Genomic DNA, 16,211 nt, shown 5'->3' with positions numbered 1-16,211 from the left:
ATTTACATTTTTAAAAATGTGTTACTCTCACTGACAAAGAAAAACTAATACTTTAAGGGATGTCACTTGTAAACACGGTTCAACTTAAAATAATATATAAGAAGATGATAAATAGAAGGTTTTTGTGGATATCTTCCACACCCTACCAAATACCATAAAGTACAATAACTTACGGATCTTTTGTTCTTGTTCGTGCATGGCTATATTTTTATATATATTTTATTTTATTTTACTTTATAACGTCGCTTTGCTAACAGGCGTTGCAAATAAAGTTATATTAAAAGCAAAAAAAAAAAAAAAAACGTCCTCTCACGTAATGCTGTGTTTACGTCCACTCAGTGAAGTCAACGAGATCCTCTAGGTGGTAAAACTCGTGTTGGCGATGATGATGATGATGATGTGGAATTATTTTTGACATATTAACGACTTTGTCTTCGAGGAAGCCGTAGTGTGAGCTAAAGGAGGTCATAATGGATTAGTTTTTTTGTAGTTCAGTGTCTTTTCTTCAGGCAGTGAGACTGACAGCAAGAACTGGGACCAGGGACTTTGTGGTTGCTAACGTTAGCTAGCAACACAACTTAGCTTGTTACGTTGTTGAATCAGCCTAAACGCAGCGACAGGTATTAAGTATATTCATGACAAGTCTTTCTGTGTGTGTCGCTTCTTGTGTGTCCTCCTCTGGTCGCCAGCTCACCCTGTCCGCCTGTGTTTTTTCTAGTTGTTGTTGTTGTTGTTGTCTTGCGTTGGCGTTAGCCCTCAGCTGTCGTTGGCTGCTGCTTTGCTAATGTGTAGCTATAGTTATTGCCTCCCAGTGGTGGAAAAAGTGTTCAAATCTTTTAACGGTAAGTTGAATCAGCAGCACCTCAATGCAACACATCTTATTTTAAAAAAACAAAATGAAGACGCTGCACTCAGAGTTGACAGACGAGACACCAAAACACCTGCACCCAAGTACAGCACACACAGTAAACAAAAGTCCTGTCACTTTTCCTTTTTGATTAATTTACTTCATGTAATGCATGGGACATCACCAAGCTGCTGATTGACCAAATATATCGTTTAGTAAAAAGGAAAAGTCTCACAAACTGAGCATCCTCAAGCTAAGTTTAAACACTTTTAAACCATTATGACATTACATGTATTTAAACTTAACATCTTTGTTTCTGACTGCTTCTTAATCTTTCCCCCAATTCTTCTGTTTAACACTTTAACATGTCTGTCTTACTCACATGCTTAATGCACAGATAATAACAAATACTCCCTTAGCAGATGATTACTCACTAAAGAGCTGTGTGTACAAATGATCAGAGTAATGCATTTATATATATATATACACATATCTGTTTTAGATTCCTTGAGTAGTTTTAGATCCTTGAAAGACTCTCCAGGCAGCATGGCTCCCAAGGACATCATGACCAACTCCCATGCAAAATCCATCCTCAATGCAATGAATGCACTTCGCAAGAGCAACACACTCTGCGACATCACTCTGAGAGTGGAAAACACAGATTTCCCAGCGCATCGGATTGTCTTGGCTGCCTGCAGCGACTACTTTTGTGCCATGTTCACCAGCGAGGTAAAAAAAAAAAAAAAAAGCCAGAAAAGACTATTTGAATTATGACTAACTGTCTCCGTCACAAGTATGTTCAGTTCAATTTGGCTGGATAGATTTTAAAGCACAAGCTTAAATATGCCTATTTACCTCTGAATAGTATCTGTTATTCTTCACCTTTGTTTGTTGATGAAATTATGGGAATTCCTTCTGACCAATACACACTGTTTGTGACTTATCCCTTGGTGATGTATTTCTTGTCATTCCACCTGATTGTATCTGTTTATGTGGCCGCAGCTTGCAGAGAAGGGGAAATCTTTTGTGGACATCCAGGGGCTCACCGCTTCGACAATGGAGATCCTGCTGGACTTTGTCTACACAGAGACGGTTTTAGTCACAGTGGAGAATGTACAAGAGCTGCTCCCTGCTGCCTGCTTACTGCAGCTCAAAGGTAAGTTCAGGCGTGCCCTCTATGTACCATGATGTGAGCATAGGCCATCTGATATTGTAATTAGTACAGGCTGAATAGGTTTAAGTTACATTTACAAACTCTTATTGTTGTGTGAAAGGTTATGTTCCTCACGTGGTATTTGTAGGGGAACTTCCAATTTCATACTACTGAATACCATTTCACTTTATACCAAACACTGATTAACTAAAGAGAGAGAGACTGTCAACTTTGAAGCTTGTTTAATACTCATAATTATTATTCAAGCCACATTAGTTGCACTTTTCCAAACTGGCCACAGACAACCCTTAATCTAACGGTTGTTGTCATCAACAACTACGGTACTTTATTAACAAAGCCGGCAAAGGCAGCACAGCTTCAGCTGAGCAAACAGCTGGTTAATCACAGAATGGATCTAAAAGCTGCAGAGTGCAATGTGTTTGATAGGCAGGTACAGGTGTTATTGTTTGAATATATAATGTTGAAGTTGAGAGGTTTAGGCTTCAATTGTACAACTGAAAATAGATTCATGTAATATTTGAGAAGAAATGAATGATCAAATGTATCATGGAGTACTTCTACCTTTTATCTACACTGGTTCCAGTATCAGTGTAGATGTAAATGTTTCAAAGTCGTAGCTTGGAGAAATGAAACAACTCTGAAGTTAAAGTGAAACGGCTGTGACTGTGGGATGTGGGTTGTATCTCTGCTTTTTGTTTTCAAGTAAGAGTCAGCAACATGAGACCAGGAGAAATACGGTTTCTGATGCTCTCCACAGGAACTTTGAATCTCATTGTCACCTTCAATAGATTAATCACTTTAAATGACATCCCATCAGCCCTAAATCAGCTCATCCTTTTATGTCCTCACTCAAGTCTGGGTCACATTAATTTAATTAAGGATCTCATCGGGATTTATTGTAATAATGTGATTTGACAGGTATTAGCAAGAGCCAGGACTTAAATGTAATTCTGTATGGCATTAAAAATGTCTTCTAAAAGACTTAAATGCATCCCTGCAGAAACCCTGAGGCACAGCGTGGCACCACTTCTCAAGTGAAAGTGCGTCTGCATTTCCTAATGAACGGTTGTTGAGTGACATGAGAATCCTGTCTGAAGGGATTTGTCTGATACATGTGTTGATACAACATGTGTCTTTTGTTCTCCCCCCCCCGCCCCAGGGGTGAAACGAGCCTGCTGCGATTTTTTGGAGAGTCAGCTCGATCCTTCCAACTGTCTGGGTATTCGAGACTTTGCCGAGACTCACAACTGCCTGGACCTGATGCAGGCCGCCGAGCTCTTCTCACAGAAGCATTTCTCTGAGGTGGTTCAGCACGAAGAGTTCATGCTGCTCAGCCAGACAGAAGTCGAAAAGCTCATAAAATGTGATGAAATCCAGGTAGGAACACTGCACCTCATGACGGCTTATACCTGTTGCTGCAATTGTTGCATGTATGTTGGAGGCTGCTCGATCTGCAGACTGAAGATATGCTTTTTGAAATACGTGAAACCAAAAATGACATCATGGCTTACCCATTGATCTTAACACTGTATATGTCCGTAGTGACAATAAAGGCTTGAATTGGTGTTAAGATGCCCAAAAGTAACGAAAACAATCAATCCAGAGTGTCTCAGCTTTCTTCACCTGATTCAAAAACCTGAGAGGGAGAAGAAAGGAGCGTGTGCCAGCGTGCTGTAATCTCAGTCCGTGTGGCCCCCACCAGCTCCGCTCACTTTTGCCGATTCAGGGCTGACAATGAAATTGCAGAGAAGAAACCCTGATTTAAGTTTGCCTTTGTGCTCAGGAAATTCCTCTTCCCAACCACATGCTTGGCTTTGTGAAAACACAGTTATTATCACACAAAGATTTATAGATCATCAATTCTCTCAAAGGCCCCTGCCTGTCATTTTTGTTGTTTTTAAGATAAGACGAGACCTCACATGTTTATCGGGTAATTCGCTCGTAGTAAAGCTAAGTCTCTTTGTTTCATCTTCTTGTGTTTTCAGGGTGAGAATTTATGGCTTCCTTACAAGCAGATTGCATTGTTGCCCTTTGTGATGACAAGTGCTGCACAATTGATAATACATTTGTTGCATTTTATGAACAATGCGCAAAATCTTTTACCTCCAGTTGTCAGCCCATCGTTTGGTTTCTAAGTGGATTAGGATGTAATTCTCACTTTACTGTCTGTGTGAAGGTGGACTCAGAGGAGCCTGTGTTTGAAGCCGTGTTAAACTGGGTCAAACACAACCGAAAAGAGCGAGAGCCCTATCTGCCAGACATGCTCGAGTTTGTCCGACTGCCGCTCCTGACCCCGCGTTACATTACAGATGTCATTGATGCCGAGGTGAGCCAGACGACACACGGTTAATCACACACCACGCTTCCACTGAAGGATTACGTGTTGACATTTTGATCGCGGTTAGCACCATAATTAAGCACGTTTTGACACGTTTCAGCCCCTCATACGGTGCAGCCTGCCCTGTCGAGACCTTGTTGACGAAGCCAAGAAATTCCACCTGAGACCCGAGCTGAGGAGTGAGATGCAGGGCCCGCGCACACAAGCTAGATTAGGTAGGAATCATTGTTTTCAATTGCAATATAGTTATACGTCTCCTCTTTAATCAGCACAGACAGTAAAAAGGAATTTTGTTTCCTCGCAGGTGCCAAAGAAGTCTTGTTGGTTATAGGAGGGTTTGGCAGCCAACAGTCCCCCATAGACATTGTTGAAAAATATGATCCCAAAACACAAGAATGGAGCTTCCTGCCTGTAAGTATTGAAGATATACAAAAAGTGTTTGTTTGTTTTTTTATCTTAAGGGGTTTGGCTAAGGAAATGCCTGCTTTTGTTGAACAGAACATTGCACGGAAAAGGCGTTACGTCGCCACAGTGTCCCTTCACGATCGTGTTTATGTGATCGGAGGCTACGACGGCCGCTCGAGGCTCAGCTCAGTGGAGTGTCTGGACTACACCGCAGACGAGGACGGCGTTTGGTACACCGTCGCCACCATGAATGTGCGCCGTGGACTCGCCGGAGCAACAACACTCGGAGGTGACTTCAGCGGGTTTTACCTTTCCGTGTTAATTGTTCCCTCCCTCAAACAGCACTAAAACCTTTTCTTTTTTTTTGTGTTCCTCTCGTACCGGCAGATATGATTTATGTTGCTGGGGGCTTTGATGGCAGCCGACGTCACACCAGCATGGAGAGATATGACCCAAACATTGACCAGTGGAGCATGCTGGGAGATATGCAGACGGCCAGAGAAGGAGCTGGGTTGGTGGTGGCCAGTGGGCTCATATACTGTCTGGGTATGAACACGTCTTGACTTTAGTCTTTGATGGGACCATATATGATTTAAAGCTGTGGCCCTGTTGGTAGTGTTAGTCATCTCTCAACCGGAAGGTTGAGGGTTTGATCCCCAGCTCCTGAGTCCACATGTCCAATGTCTCCTTGGACAACAAACTTCGTCTGTGGCGTATGAATGTGTTTGAATGGGTTTCATTGATTCTCTACAGAGCAGCCTCTGCTGTCAGAGTGTGAATGTGTAGGTGGGACATGTGGGGCTAAAGCACTTTTGAGTCAGAAGACTATAAAAGCATTTACCTTGTGATTGTTTATTGTCATCCATGAATCAGGGAGTCTTTCTGAATTAAGCTATGTTTTACAATGTCTGTAAAATGTGATCAAATAATGTCCTTGTCAGTTCTAAATGTCCACACAGACACTTACTGCTGATCTTTGTCTGGTGAAAATGAAAGCAGCAAAACATAAACAGTTTTTGTTTGTGACTGAAACTAAATATTATCATTGAAAATGTGACCATCCGTTTATTTACAGTCATAAACTGATAACCATGTCGATGTGATACAAGGTACAAAAAAGCTGATTGTAGAACTGCAGACTGTTATAAAGACACATGGATCCTTCACTGTCTTTATTCTCATAGTCTTTTCTGTGGTATTCATGACAAACAGTATTATAAAGGCAAACTGAAGTGGACATAGTAACTCTTTCCACTCCTCTCCTGAGAACTGTCTGGCTACTTGACAGATGATTTAGTCCATTTCTTCAGAGAAGACGATGTGATGTTTTAGACTAGTTTTCACTCGTCTCTCCTTTTTAAACACTTTGATGGTTGACTGCCTCTTAAAGATTCTCTCGATGAATAATAAATGGACTCGAAGACACAAGCTTAGCTCGAACATGAAGGCTTAAAACAACCCATAGTGCAACACGTCTGTAAGACCTGGTGTAGAAACGTTATACTTTATTCATTCAGAAAGAATACCTGATGTTATTAAGTAAAAACAATTTTAAAAAAAAACCTCTTTCCCCAATTTTTGATGTTGTCTCATATTCGTTCCATAACCAGAACTGACCTCCTAATGTTGAGCTCATGGTCAGTAAAATGTAGAAAATCTGTAAAGAGTTGCAGCAAGCAAATAAAAACACTGTCCATAGCCTAAAAAATATCTTTTTTAATCACCTGTGAGATTTTTGATTTATAAAATATGTCTAAAAAAGAATAAAATACCTGAGAGTCCAGATGATGGCGAGAATTTATTTATTTTGTCTGGCTAACTTTTGGTTCACTATTTTATCAAACATCCTATCTAATATGTGTGACTAAGTAAATAAGCTGCATATTTTATACAAACATTGACCCAGTTGATTATCACAATGATTGCTTATTAATCTTTTTCACCACTCCACTGATCACTGCAGCTTTGCTCTTGTGTCTGCTCTGATTATTCCTCACAGGTGGATACGATGGCCTCAATATCCTGAATTCAGTGGAGCGATATGACCCGCACACAGGCCACTGGACCAGTGTCACCCCCATGGCCACGAAGCGGTCGGGTAAATATGGAAACAGACACAAGTCAAATATTACAGCGGTCTCTGTGGATGTTGGTTTAACTGAGACTTTGCTGTTTTCAGGAGCGGGTGTGGCGTTACTAAATGACCACATCTACGTCGTGGGGGGCTTTGATGGCGTCTCACACCTGGACTCTGTTGAGGTCTACAACATCAGAACAGACTATTGGACGACAGTAGCCAGTATGACCACTCCTCGATGTTACGTAGGAGCAACCGTTCTACGAGGACGTCTCTACGCCATCGCCGGGTGAGAATCAGTGCCCGTGTTTCTGTCGGAGTGGATTTACAGGGTAGGTTTGAAACAGGCTAACCTAGGAAGCAGCTAGAATAAAACTATCCAGAATAGCAAAATATTTCTCTTAGTACTACAAACATGTGAACTCAAACAGCCTCATTTTTCACTTGGACTTCACCCAAAAGTTTCTATACAGTCCTCTCGTATTTTTTCTGCATCAAATCTGAGTGAGCTGATCTGAGAACAGCGGCATTGTGTTTTCTGCTCGCCAGTTTGTTGTCGTTCGTTCTTTTGTTGACAGTGTGACTTTGCCAAGCTACATGTAGCATTGATATAAAAACAAGTAATCTCATTATAGCATCTCTTGACCCACTCTGTTACTTTGTTTACTACATTTCAAGGTTTCTAAATGCACCTTTGTTTTTTAGTTTTTTAAGATAAACCTAAAGATTGTGATGTCACTAGTATTCCTACTGCTGAACCCTCAGCTTGGCTAGTGGACTCTTTTTCCATAAATTGCAGTGAAAACTCCTATTCAGAGTCACATTTTGAAAGTGCTGTATATACCCAAAGAATGCTCCTTAAACCTTTAATAACGTTGGAAGATTCCAAGTCAAAATCAGAAAATGCTTTACCAGGATTTGGTGCAACCCGGTCTGTAGACTCTGTACATGAGACGCCTGCTCTACAGACTGAGCGACTCCAGAGTGGCAGCTGATCTTTCACTGAAGCGGTGCTGATTGTTGGGCTCTGTCTCTTCTCTCTCTGTAGCTATGACGGGAACTCTCTCCTCAGCAGTATAGAATGTTACGACCCTGTGATCGACTCCTGGGAGGTCGTTACTTCGATGGCGACACAGCGATGTGACGCGGGAGTCTGCGTTCTACGAGAAAAGTGATCTTTGCCAAGAAAAAGAGCCCGACGTGGGGACGCAGACCGAAAGGACAGGCAGCTAGACTTTGCTAAAATGCCCCTTAACAGAGCCACAAAGGGGGATGTTTGTTCGCCAGTATGCAAACAGGTACTGTCAAATGAAGGGCAGCAGTTTGGGCTGCCACCTCGACACTAAGACTGTGCGACAGAGATTCAGCTTCACCGCAGTAGACGTCATCTCAAAAGAGGCCTCCAAGAAGCCCATCACTACATGCATGACTCTCTTCGGTGGTACATGTTGCTGTCGTTACCTGTGAGATTATTTTTTCAGTTTGTCTTCAAAGTGCAATATATTTCTACTCATCGTGAGAAAACGTAAGAAGAAGGAGCCGACGAAGACTCCAGTTGCTGCTATTCGCCTTATGACTTTGGCCTGCATCAAACATCCGCGCTGCCATTCATTCGACTTTGACCATCGATAAAGTACAATGTCTAGAATCAAGTGTACTCATTGGCATCTGCAAGGTCATTATCGGGTCTGTAATTCAGCCCTTTTTGTAATTCCTCCTGTAAACTGTGCTTTTAGATTCAAATCACTTTATTATAAAGTTTAATACTTATTGTCACTCTCAGAATCTATATTTAGAGATGAGTATCGTTTTAGAAAATGACTGAATTGTAACAGTTGATCTTTTGTCCTTCCATTCAGCCAGAATGCAGAATCACAAAGCAGTAAGTATGAGGTGCATGTGATTGGTTCTATTCCTCATCCTATGGCCTTGGATATGTTTGTGGAGGGACACAAAGTCAGAACATCACTGTTGCCTGGGAGGTGAATAAACATAATGAGAACTGAAACGTCTCATCTGTGATGCATCTCAGTCTGTGACCAAAAAAACCACACAGAATATTCATCAGCTGAGTTGTGAACATCTACCGTCAGAGAGGCAACCTGCAGAGTCATCCCGATGTGTACAGGATATACAGTGTATCCCTGTTACACAAAATGTGTCCAGTTAAACAGCGAGACACAGAAATAGAATGAAAAGACACAAAAATAGCTGGTTCCCAGTTTATTTGTATTTCAATAAGAAGTTGCACTTGGGTCTCTCTGCTTTCCTCTTTTTTCACACGAGCTCCTGCACAGTCAATCAAATGATCCACAGTGCAGAAACTCTTTGTCAAAACCCACCCGTCCACATTGTATAACTTTTATACTGGTCAGGGGTCGCAGAGGGCAGGAGACGATTCCAGTGGCCATTGAGCGAGTGGCAGAGTACACCGGGCTGACAATCAAATACTCTCAAACATTCACTCACATCTTGGGGCTACAGGAGGAAGGCAGAATACTTCAGAGAACCCTCACGCACTGGGAGTAACGCGTATAAACTCCACACAGTCCGGCCCCTAAAGCCAGGGATTCAAATAAAAAACCTGTGAGACAACAGAGCTAACCATACACCACTGTGCAGCCCTTATTGTCAAAAAGGGTAATAAAGTTTATTAGACAGTGTGCTGAAGATGTAAATGGAATTAAGCTTGTATATCTCTTGTTTTAGTCTTCTGACTACTGAAAGTACGACTACCCATTCACACACTGATGGCAGAGTTTGCTATGTAAATTTCATACGCCACGGGTGTCTTACTGCAGGAGCTGGAGTTCAAGTCCCCCGCCCTTCCAGGTGAGAGATAACTGACTACCAACTCAACCACAGCTGCCTCCTTCAGATGTTACTTTGTGATTGAGATGCAGCAAACATTACAACTTCTGAATCAGGATTGATCTCTGATATTTCATGTGGTTCTACCGTCAAATAGAAAACTACAATTCATCCAAAGTTTACGTTTTATTTAATGAACAAAAACTGAGAATATTTCCATTGATCTCAGTTGTTTTTTTAAGTGAACTGTAAAATACTCACAAGTTAAAGGGGACATATTATGACAAATTTACCGTGTGTTTTTGAACGTTTATTTGGGCAACATGAATGTCTATCTTTCCAGTCCTTCATTTGTGATCTGCACAAGTCTTACAACACAGAAAACTACCCAGTTTCAAGTTTTCTCAAATTGTGACATCATCATTCATCGGTTTACAAATTAAATTAGATAAAGATCAATTAAATTAAAAAACATTTTACTACTGTCTGTTGTTCATCAACGTGTTGCTCCCTCTGAACTTTTGTCAAGTACTTGTAAATTTACATTTATACAGGTATTTATTTATTTATGCATTTATTATACATCTCAATGTACATGTAAGCTCTTCACTTTTTTAAAACCCAGACCTGAATGCTGTCGGTGGTTAAAAAATGCCTGTAAATCCATTTACCTGAGCAATTATCTTCATTGTGCAGGTTAGTAACAAGCAGAATGTAAAACATTTAAAGAGAAAACATGTTCATCCGACCCTCCCTACATCTATCTGCTCACTCCTCTCTCTTATGAAAATCCTGAAAACCCCCCTCAGACAGACACCACTATAGAGCCTGTCAGCAGATATAAAGAGCGTCTGGTGGCGGGCGGGCGGGACAGAGCAGAGCTGGTGAGAAGAGTTAACTGGCTCACAGCAGAGCAGAGGATCTTCTGTGTGTGTGGAGCCTTTCTGGTAGATTAACTAAAAGAAATCCTGAACCAAACTTCAGTTATCTGGAACAACATGGTAAGAGGATTTTAATTTACTTCAAATATGTAAACTTATCCTCAGATAAGAGAGAGATTTATATTTCTCTCACCCCTCTCTACTTTTTTTTTTTGGCTGCAAAGTCAAGTTGAGCAAAAGTAGATATAAATTCCCTGGCTGCATTGTGACTGATTATTTCAATAAAAAATGCATTTTGTTGCATGTTTGTTAACAAACGATCTGCATGATTCAGTGGGCTTAAATGATGGATTTTTATTTCCTCTTAGTATCCTGCGAGTTAATGGTTTTATGATTTTGCAATCACTGACAGAAAGACACCCAGGAAGAGGAGATACGAGCTTCATCGTTCACCTCAGAATCTAAAACTCTCTCAATTAACACCTATGCGTTGTGACTTTTTAAAGATAGTGTATTTGAAGCAATATTTAAAGATCCAAACTTAGGTCTGAAATTTGACTTCCAAATTTCACTCAACAGAACAAAATCATTTTGGGGGATGATCCTCCTGCAGAGACAACAAAAGCTGAAATTCTCAACATGTAGAAACTTGACTGCGGGAAGCACTTAGAATATGTTACAGTACAGTGTTGAGATAAGCCTGTCCTGTTTTGCCTTTGTTTACTCTTTAAAAAAAACTGGAAAAGCAGAGAACAAGATAAATGGCTAATAAAAGGTATGATTAGACATGTTTGCATTGCACACTTAGCTGATGTGTTTTAAGCCAAGGAATGACCATAACTAAATCCTAAATAATCCTGCATTGGTCATTTAATTGTACCTCATGAGTGACATGATAGCCTTGTAAGCCTTAGCTTGAAAGGTTTGTGTTTTTGAGATGGCTGTTCCTTAAGCCCTTAATGTTTTTGGTTGCAAAAAAACTGAAACTCAGGCTGCCAAGTGGTGCAGTGGTTTTTACTGTTGTCTCACAGCAAGAACGTCCCTGGTTCGAATCCCTGTCCTCTCTGTGTGGAGTTTGCGTGTTCTCTGTGCATACCTAGATCCATTAAGGTACTCTTGCTTCTTTACATAATGGATGGATTGACATTTGAGACAGTCACCTTAACTTCTGCATGAATTGGGTTTTTTTCTGTTCAGAGAGAGTGCATCTCCATCCATGTGGGTCAGGCAGGTGTACAGACAGGAAATGCATGCTGGGAGCTTTTCTGCCTGGAGCATGGCATCGGGCCAGATGGCGTCTTCTTGGACAATCCAGCCGAACCAAACTCTCGTGAAGACCCGTTCAACACTTTCTTCAACACCGGGAGTTCTGGGCGTCATGTTCCCAGAGCTATATACGTGGACCTGGAGCCCACGGTGGTCGGTTAGTTTTCCTGTATTTCTGTTTTTCCTTATCTGTCGTTTTTATGCCCTCTCCAATCATCATTATGTGTCAATCTATACACATGTGCATGTACTGCAGATGGGAACACTGGTATCCAAGCAACAGAGATTACTCTTACCTTTTATTCAATACTGGCTAACATTTACAGAGAGGTAATGTGTAGATAACAAGCAATATATGATCGATTTTTAGCTGATGAAACCCATTTTTCTCCTCTAAGTCCCCTCAGTTTCATCTCAAGTTTAAAGACAAAACATGTTTAACATTTTTCAAAATCCCCATACAATCTAAAATTGCTCATTTCTGCCATTTACCGGTTCTCCATTAAAATGTCAATGACGTTGTTAACACCCTTATACATAAAGCTACAGGTGACAAAATAAGGAAAATGTTTTCTTACTGAACATCAATCAACATGATCAAACTTAAAGAAGTTTAGCCATGTAAGATAATGATAATGTGACCATAAAGATGTTGAAGTTCACGCCTGGTCATGTCTGTTTTAAAGAACAGATCAGGGCTGACAAGGTAATTCAAGAGCCTTTGTGGATAAACCTTTCTTTTCAGATGAGGTGAGGGTCGGGAAGTACAGAGAGCTTTTCCATCCCGAGCAACTGATCTCCGGAAAGGAGGATGCAGCCAACAACTACGCTCGTGGCCATTACACTGTGGGGAAGGAGATCATTGATGGAGTCATGGAGCGGATTCGCAAAATGGTCAGCAGTAATGTTCAAAAAGAAAAACAATCATCGTTTGTTGCAATTCTCGAAAAAAAGCTACAAAGAAAAGCATTTCCCTTGTTTTGTTTGGCAACTTTCCTCTGCAGAAGTTTAAAAAACCACAACACAACATGTTTGTTTTCTTGCTGGTTTTAAAGGAGGCATCAAGTGGACGCTTGAGGAACTGCACATTTTTGCACTTCCACATAATGCTTTATTGTTCAACACCAGAGGTTGCTTGTTTACAGTCTACAGGTTATAGCTGCATACTGAATAGACCAACTGTATTTGTTCTTCTCACATGACTTTTTGTAAACAAACAAATAAGCATATTTTGCATAATGTTGAACTCAGTCTCATCTTGCTCTTCAAATCATTAGACAGACCAGTGCACCGGGCTGCAGGGTTTCCTCGTCTTTCACAGCTTCGGAGGTGGAACCGGCTCTGGCTTCACCTCTCTGCTGATGGAGCGTCTGTCTGTGGATTATGGGAAGAAGTCAAAGCTGGAGTTTGCAGTCTACCCAGCTCCTCAGGTGTCCACAGCAGTGGTGGAGCCGTACAACGCCATCCTGACCACCCACACCACCTTAGAGCACTCCGACTGCGCCTTCATGGTGGACAACGAGGCCATCTACGACATCTGTCGCCGCAACATGGACATTGAGAGTCCTGGTTACATCAACCTCAACAGATTGATTGGTCAGATTGTATCATCAATCACAGCCTCCCTTCGGTTTGACGGAGCTCTCAACGTAGACCTCATGGAGTTCCAGACCAATCTGGTCCCATTTCCACGTATCCACTTCCCTCTGGTCACCTACTCACCCATCATTTCTGCAGAGAAGGCGTACCACGAGCAGCTGACTGTGGCCGAGATCACGAGCGCCTGCTTCGAGCCGACAAATCAGATGGTCAAGTGTGACCCTCGCCACGGCAAATACATGGCTTGCTGCATGCTGTACCGAGGGGATGTCGTTCCAAAGGATGTCAACGCTGCCATTGCAAATATAAAGACCAGACGCTCCATTCAGTTTGTCGACTGGTGCCCCACTGGCTTCAAGGTGGGAAACAGTATGAGGTTAATAATCTCTTCAAACAGATTCTGAATGCAATATAAAGAAATTGAAGTGAGGGACAATAAACCCGATGTTGAAAGCATTGTGTTTTCTATTTGTGGTCATGGTACCCATTAGTGTTTAAGTGGGCTTTAGCTGTATGACAGGAAATAGTTCATTTTCAGGTATGAAAGAGAAGTAATTCAATCCAGGAAAACATCTGATAACCACAGATTTATTTATGTATACTGTAAGTGTAGCTAACATTTCAGACCTATGTTGCCTATTGACTCAAAGTCCATTCTTGCAACTTAATTAAAGTTGCACTATAAACATGAACAAGCACATGGACAAAGAAGTCTTGGCACTGCTTATTATTCCTGGCTTCACCAGAACCTCCAGAAGGTGTCCATTGCTCCCTTTGTTTACATTGTCTTTGTAAAATAGCTGCTTGGTTATGAGATTTTGAAGGTAAAATCTACAGTTTACAGAGATACTTAACTGTATTGATTGTTGTCTTGGTCTCGATAGGTCGGGATCAACTACCAACCCCCTACAGCAGTTCCTGGGGGAGACCTGGCCAAAGTCCAAAGAGCTGTGTGCATGCTGAGCAACACCACTGCCATCGCAGAGGCCTGGTCTCGTCTCGACCACAAGTTTGACCTCATGTACGCCAAGCGCGCATTTGTCCACTGGTACGTGGGTGAGGGCATGGAAGAGGGAGAGTTTGCAGAGGCCAGAGAGGACCTGGCCTGTCTGGAGAAAGATTACGAGGAGCTGGCTCATTCAGACCAAGATTCTGAGATTGAGGACGAAGACCAAGAATACTAAACCTGAGGGCGGTTACTGCTGCACAGCACTGATTTTCTTCAGCACTGAGTCAATACTGTATCCCTTCTATTGTTTTCTAGGCAACAATGAAACAAAACTATGATCTTTCTCACCGTCATGATTTTATCATTTTAGTTTCATTGTAACCACTTGAGTCGCACAATTTTGTTTGGTATGTATTTTTTACTTCCTCCTGCCTGTCTGAATTTTGGAGGACTTTAGACATTTATTTTAGGGGGAAAAGAAAGGCTTCATAATGGGACTCCTGGATTTATTGTCAGTCATCAGTGGCTAATAAACCAAAAATGTGTTTATTTAAATGTCAACATTTTTTTTAATTGCAAAAATACACCTGAATGTTGTTTGGTTCTCTTAATTGCCTCCACATTAGAGTATTCTCCTCTTATCAGAAATTTGACTGCAGTTAACTGAGAAAGGAGTCCAAACAATATATTAAAAATAATTTAAAATATTTTTAAAAAACTATTTAGATTTATAGGTACATCATGCTATTTCTTTTTTTATTTCTTTCCAAGCTTCAGTCATGTAAAAATACTAAATATAATTAAGCATTAATAAACACATTTCAAGCATTAACTTCAATACGTGTTGTTACTTGTCCACATTTTTCTCATGAATAACTTTGTTTCCATGATCTTAAAATACTTTTATCCACTATAAAATCCAGATGTATTTGCTGCAGTCTTTCAGAGCCTTAGCGGGACACTCTTATAAAAGGGAATCGTTACTTCAACAAGGCTTTCCTGGATAAATTAAAATTTAAAAAAGATAATAGGATTTTTTAAAGTATCAGTTACGAGATTATTACAGGTTAAAAAAAATATATGAAGTGATCACAACAAATCTCCACTTATTATAACAGACATTTTAGCAACATAAAATAACAGTGAGAGGGACCATTCTGCATTAAAAGTACTTTTCCTTTTCACCTGTTTTATTGAGGTTCTAAAGTACTACAGAAATATGGTCATGATTTTCATGCTGTTGGAGGAATCTGTGGGGGTCCCCCAGTGTTTTGAGGGTTGTGAGCTGAAACGTTTAGGAACCCCATTCTCTCCATGACTGGAAGTTGTTTTAGTACCTTGAACTTCTGTAAACATGACTTTGAGAGAAAATAAGCCTCCGGTTTTAAGGATAGATGTCTGCATAAGTTACAAAACGTTCATGAAGAGCATCCAATCAAACTGCACTGAATGGCTATTTAAAAAACGAGTCCCGGTAGTCGTTAAGGTGTCACCTTATATCCATCCGCGCAAGTGTAAACATTAAACACTTCTCAAAGACGTGAAAGGTAACTTAAAAAACACGACGCATATCAAATGTTTATATCTAATAAATGTAAAGACGAAAGTGGAACGTTCAGAGATGAGCTATAGGATAAACACTGAGGAGCAGCAATTACAATCGCTTCATTATCTGCAAAACACACACACACACACACACACACACACACACACACACACACACACGGGCTGAGTTTCATTAACATTAAACAATTCTATCCAAAAGACTAAGTGAAGCCTTATAGTGTAGATTTAAAGCCAAATCCATTCAGTCTAATACATTGACATTGGGTGTACTATTACATTTTTCCAGATAAGACCAGAT

The 16,211-nt window shown here is 40.8% G+C and overlaps 2 protein-coding genes across 4 annotated transcripts; both read left to right on the top strand.

Annotated features, from left to right (window-relative positions):
• The first annotated feature begins 308 nt into the window (after window positions 1–308).
• klhl12 (kelch-like family member 12) lies at window positions 309–8,849 on the top strand. 3 transcript variants are annotated; one of them, XM_079359519.1, is made up of 12 exons: window positions 309–842; window positions 1,350–1,576; window positions 1,850–2,003; window positions 3,181–3,398; window positions 4,198–4,347; window positions 4,460–4,574; window positions 4,664–4,770; window positions 4,858–5,053; window positions 5,152–5,310; window positions 6,764–6,862; window positions 6,944–7,130; window positions 7,890–8,849. In XM_079359519.1, exons 1-12 carry the CDS (start codon window positions 785–787, stop codon window positions 8,014–8,016), a joined length of 1,797 nt encoding a protein of 598 aa, XP_079215645.1. In that variant the 5' UTR covers window positions 309–784; the 3' UTR covers window positions 8,017–8,849. The 3 variants fall into 3 exon arrangements, with proteins under 3 accessions (XP_079215645.1, XP_079215646.1, XP_079215644.1); XM_079359520.1 differs by having other exon boundaries at window positions 309–620; window positions 6,764–7,130; XM_079359518.1 differs by having other exon boundaries at window positions 6,764–7,130.
• Window positions 8,850–10,549: 1,700 nt separating this feature from the next.
• Window positions 10,550–15,962, top strand: tuba5 (tubulin alpha 5). The gene is made up of 5 exons (XM_079359012.1): window positions 10,550–10,653; window positions 11,731–11,956; window positions 12,545–12,693; window positions 13,077–13,757; window positions 14,283–15,962. The coding sequence occupies exons 1-5, from the start codon at window positions 10,651–10,653 to the stop codon at window positions 14,580–14,582; spliced, it is 1,359 nt and encodes a 452-aa protein (XP_079215138.1). The 5' UTR covers window positions 10,550–10,650; the 3' UTR covers window positions 14,583–15,962.
• The last annotated feature ends 249 nt before the right edge of the window (window positions 15,963–16,211 follow it).

Source organism: Symphodus melops (assembly GCF_947650265.1).
Source record: "Symphodus melops genome assembly, chromosome: 13".
Classification (NCBI taxonomy): domain Eukaryota; kingdom Metazoa; phylum Chordata; class Actinopteri; order Labriformes; family Labridae; genus Symphodus; species Symphodus melops.
Note: the sequence above shows the minus strand (reverse complement) of the source record. Positions and strands in the feature narration are given on the sequence as shown.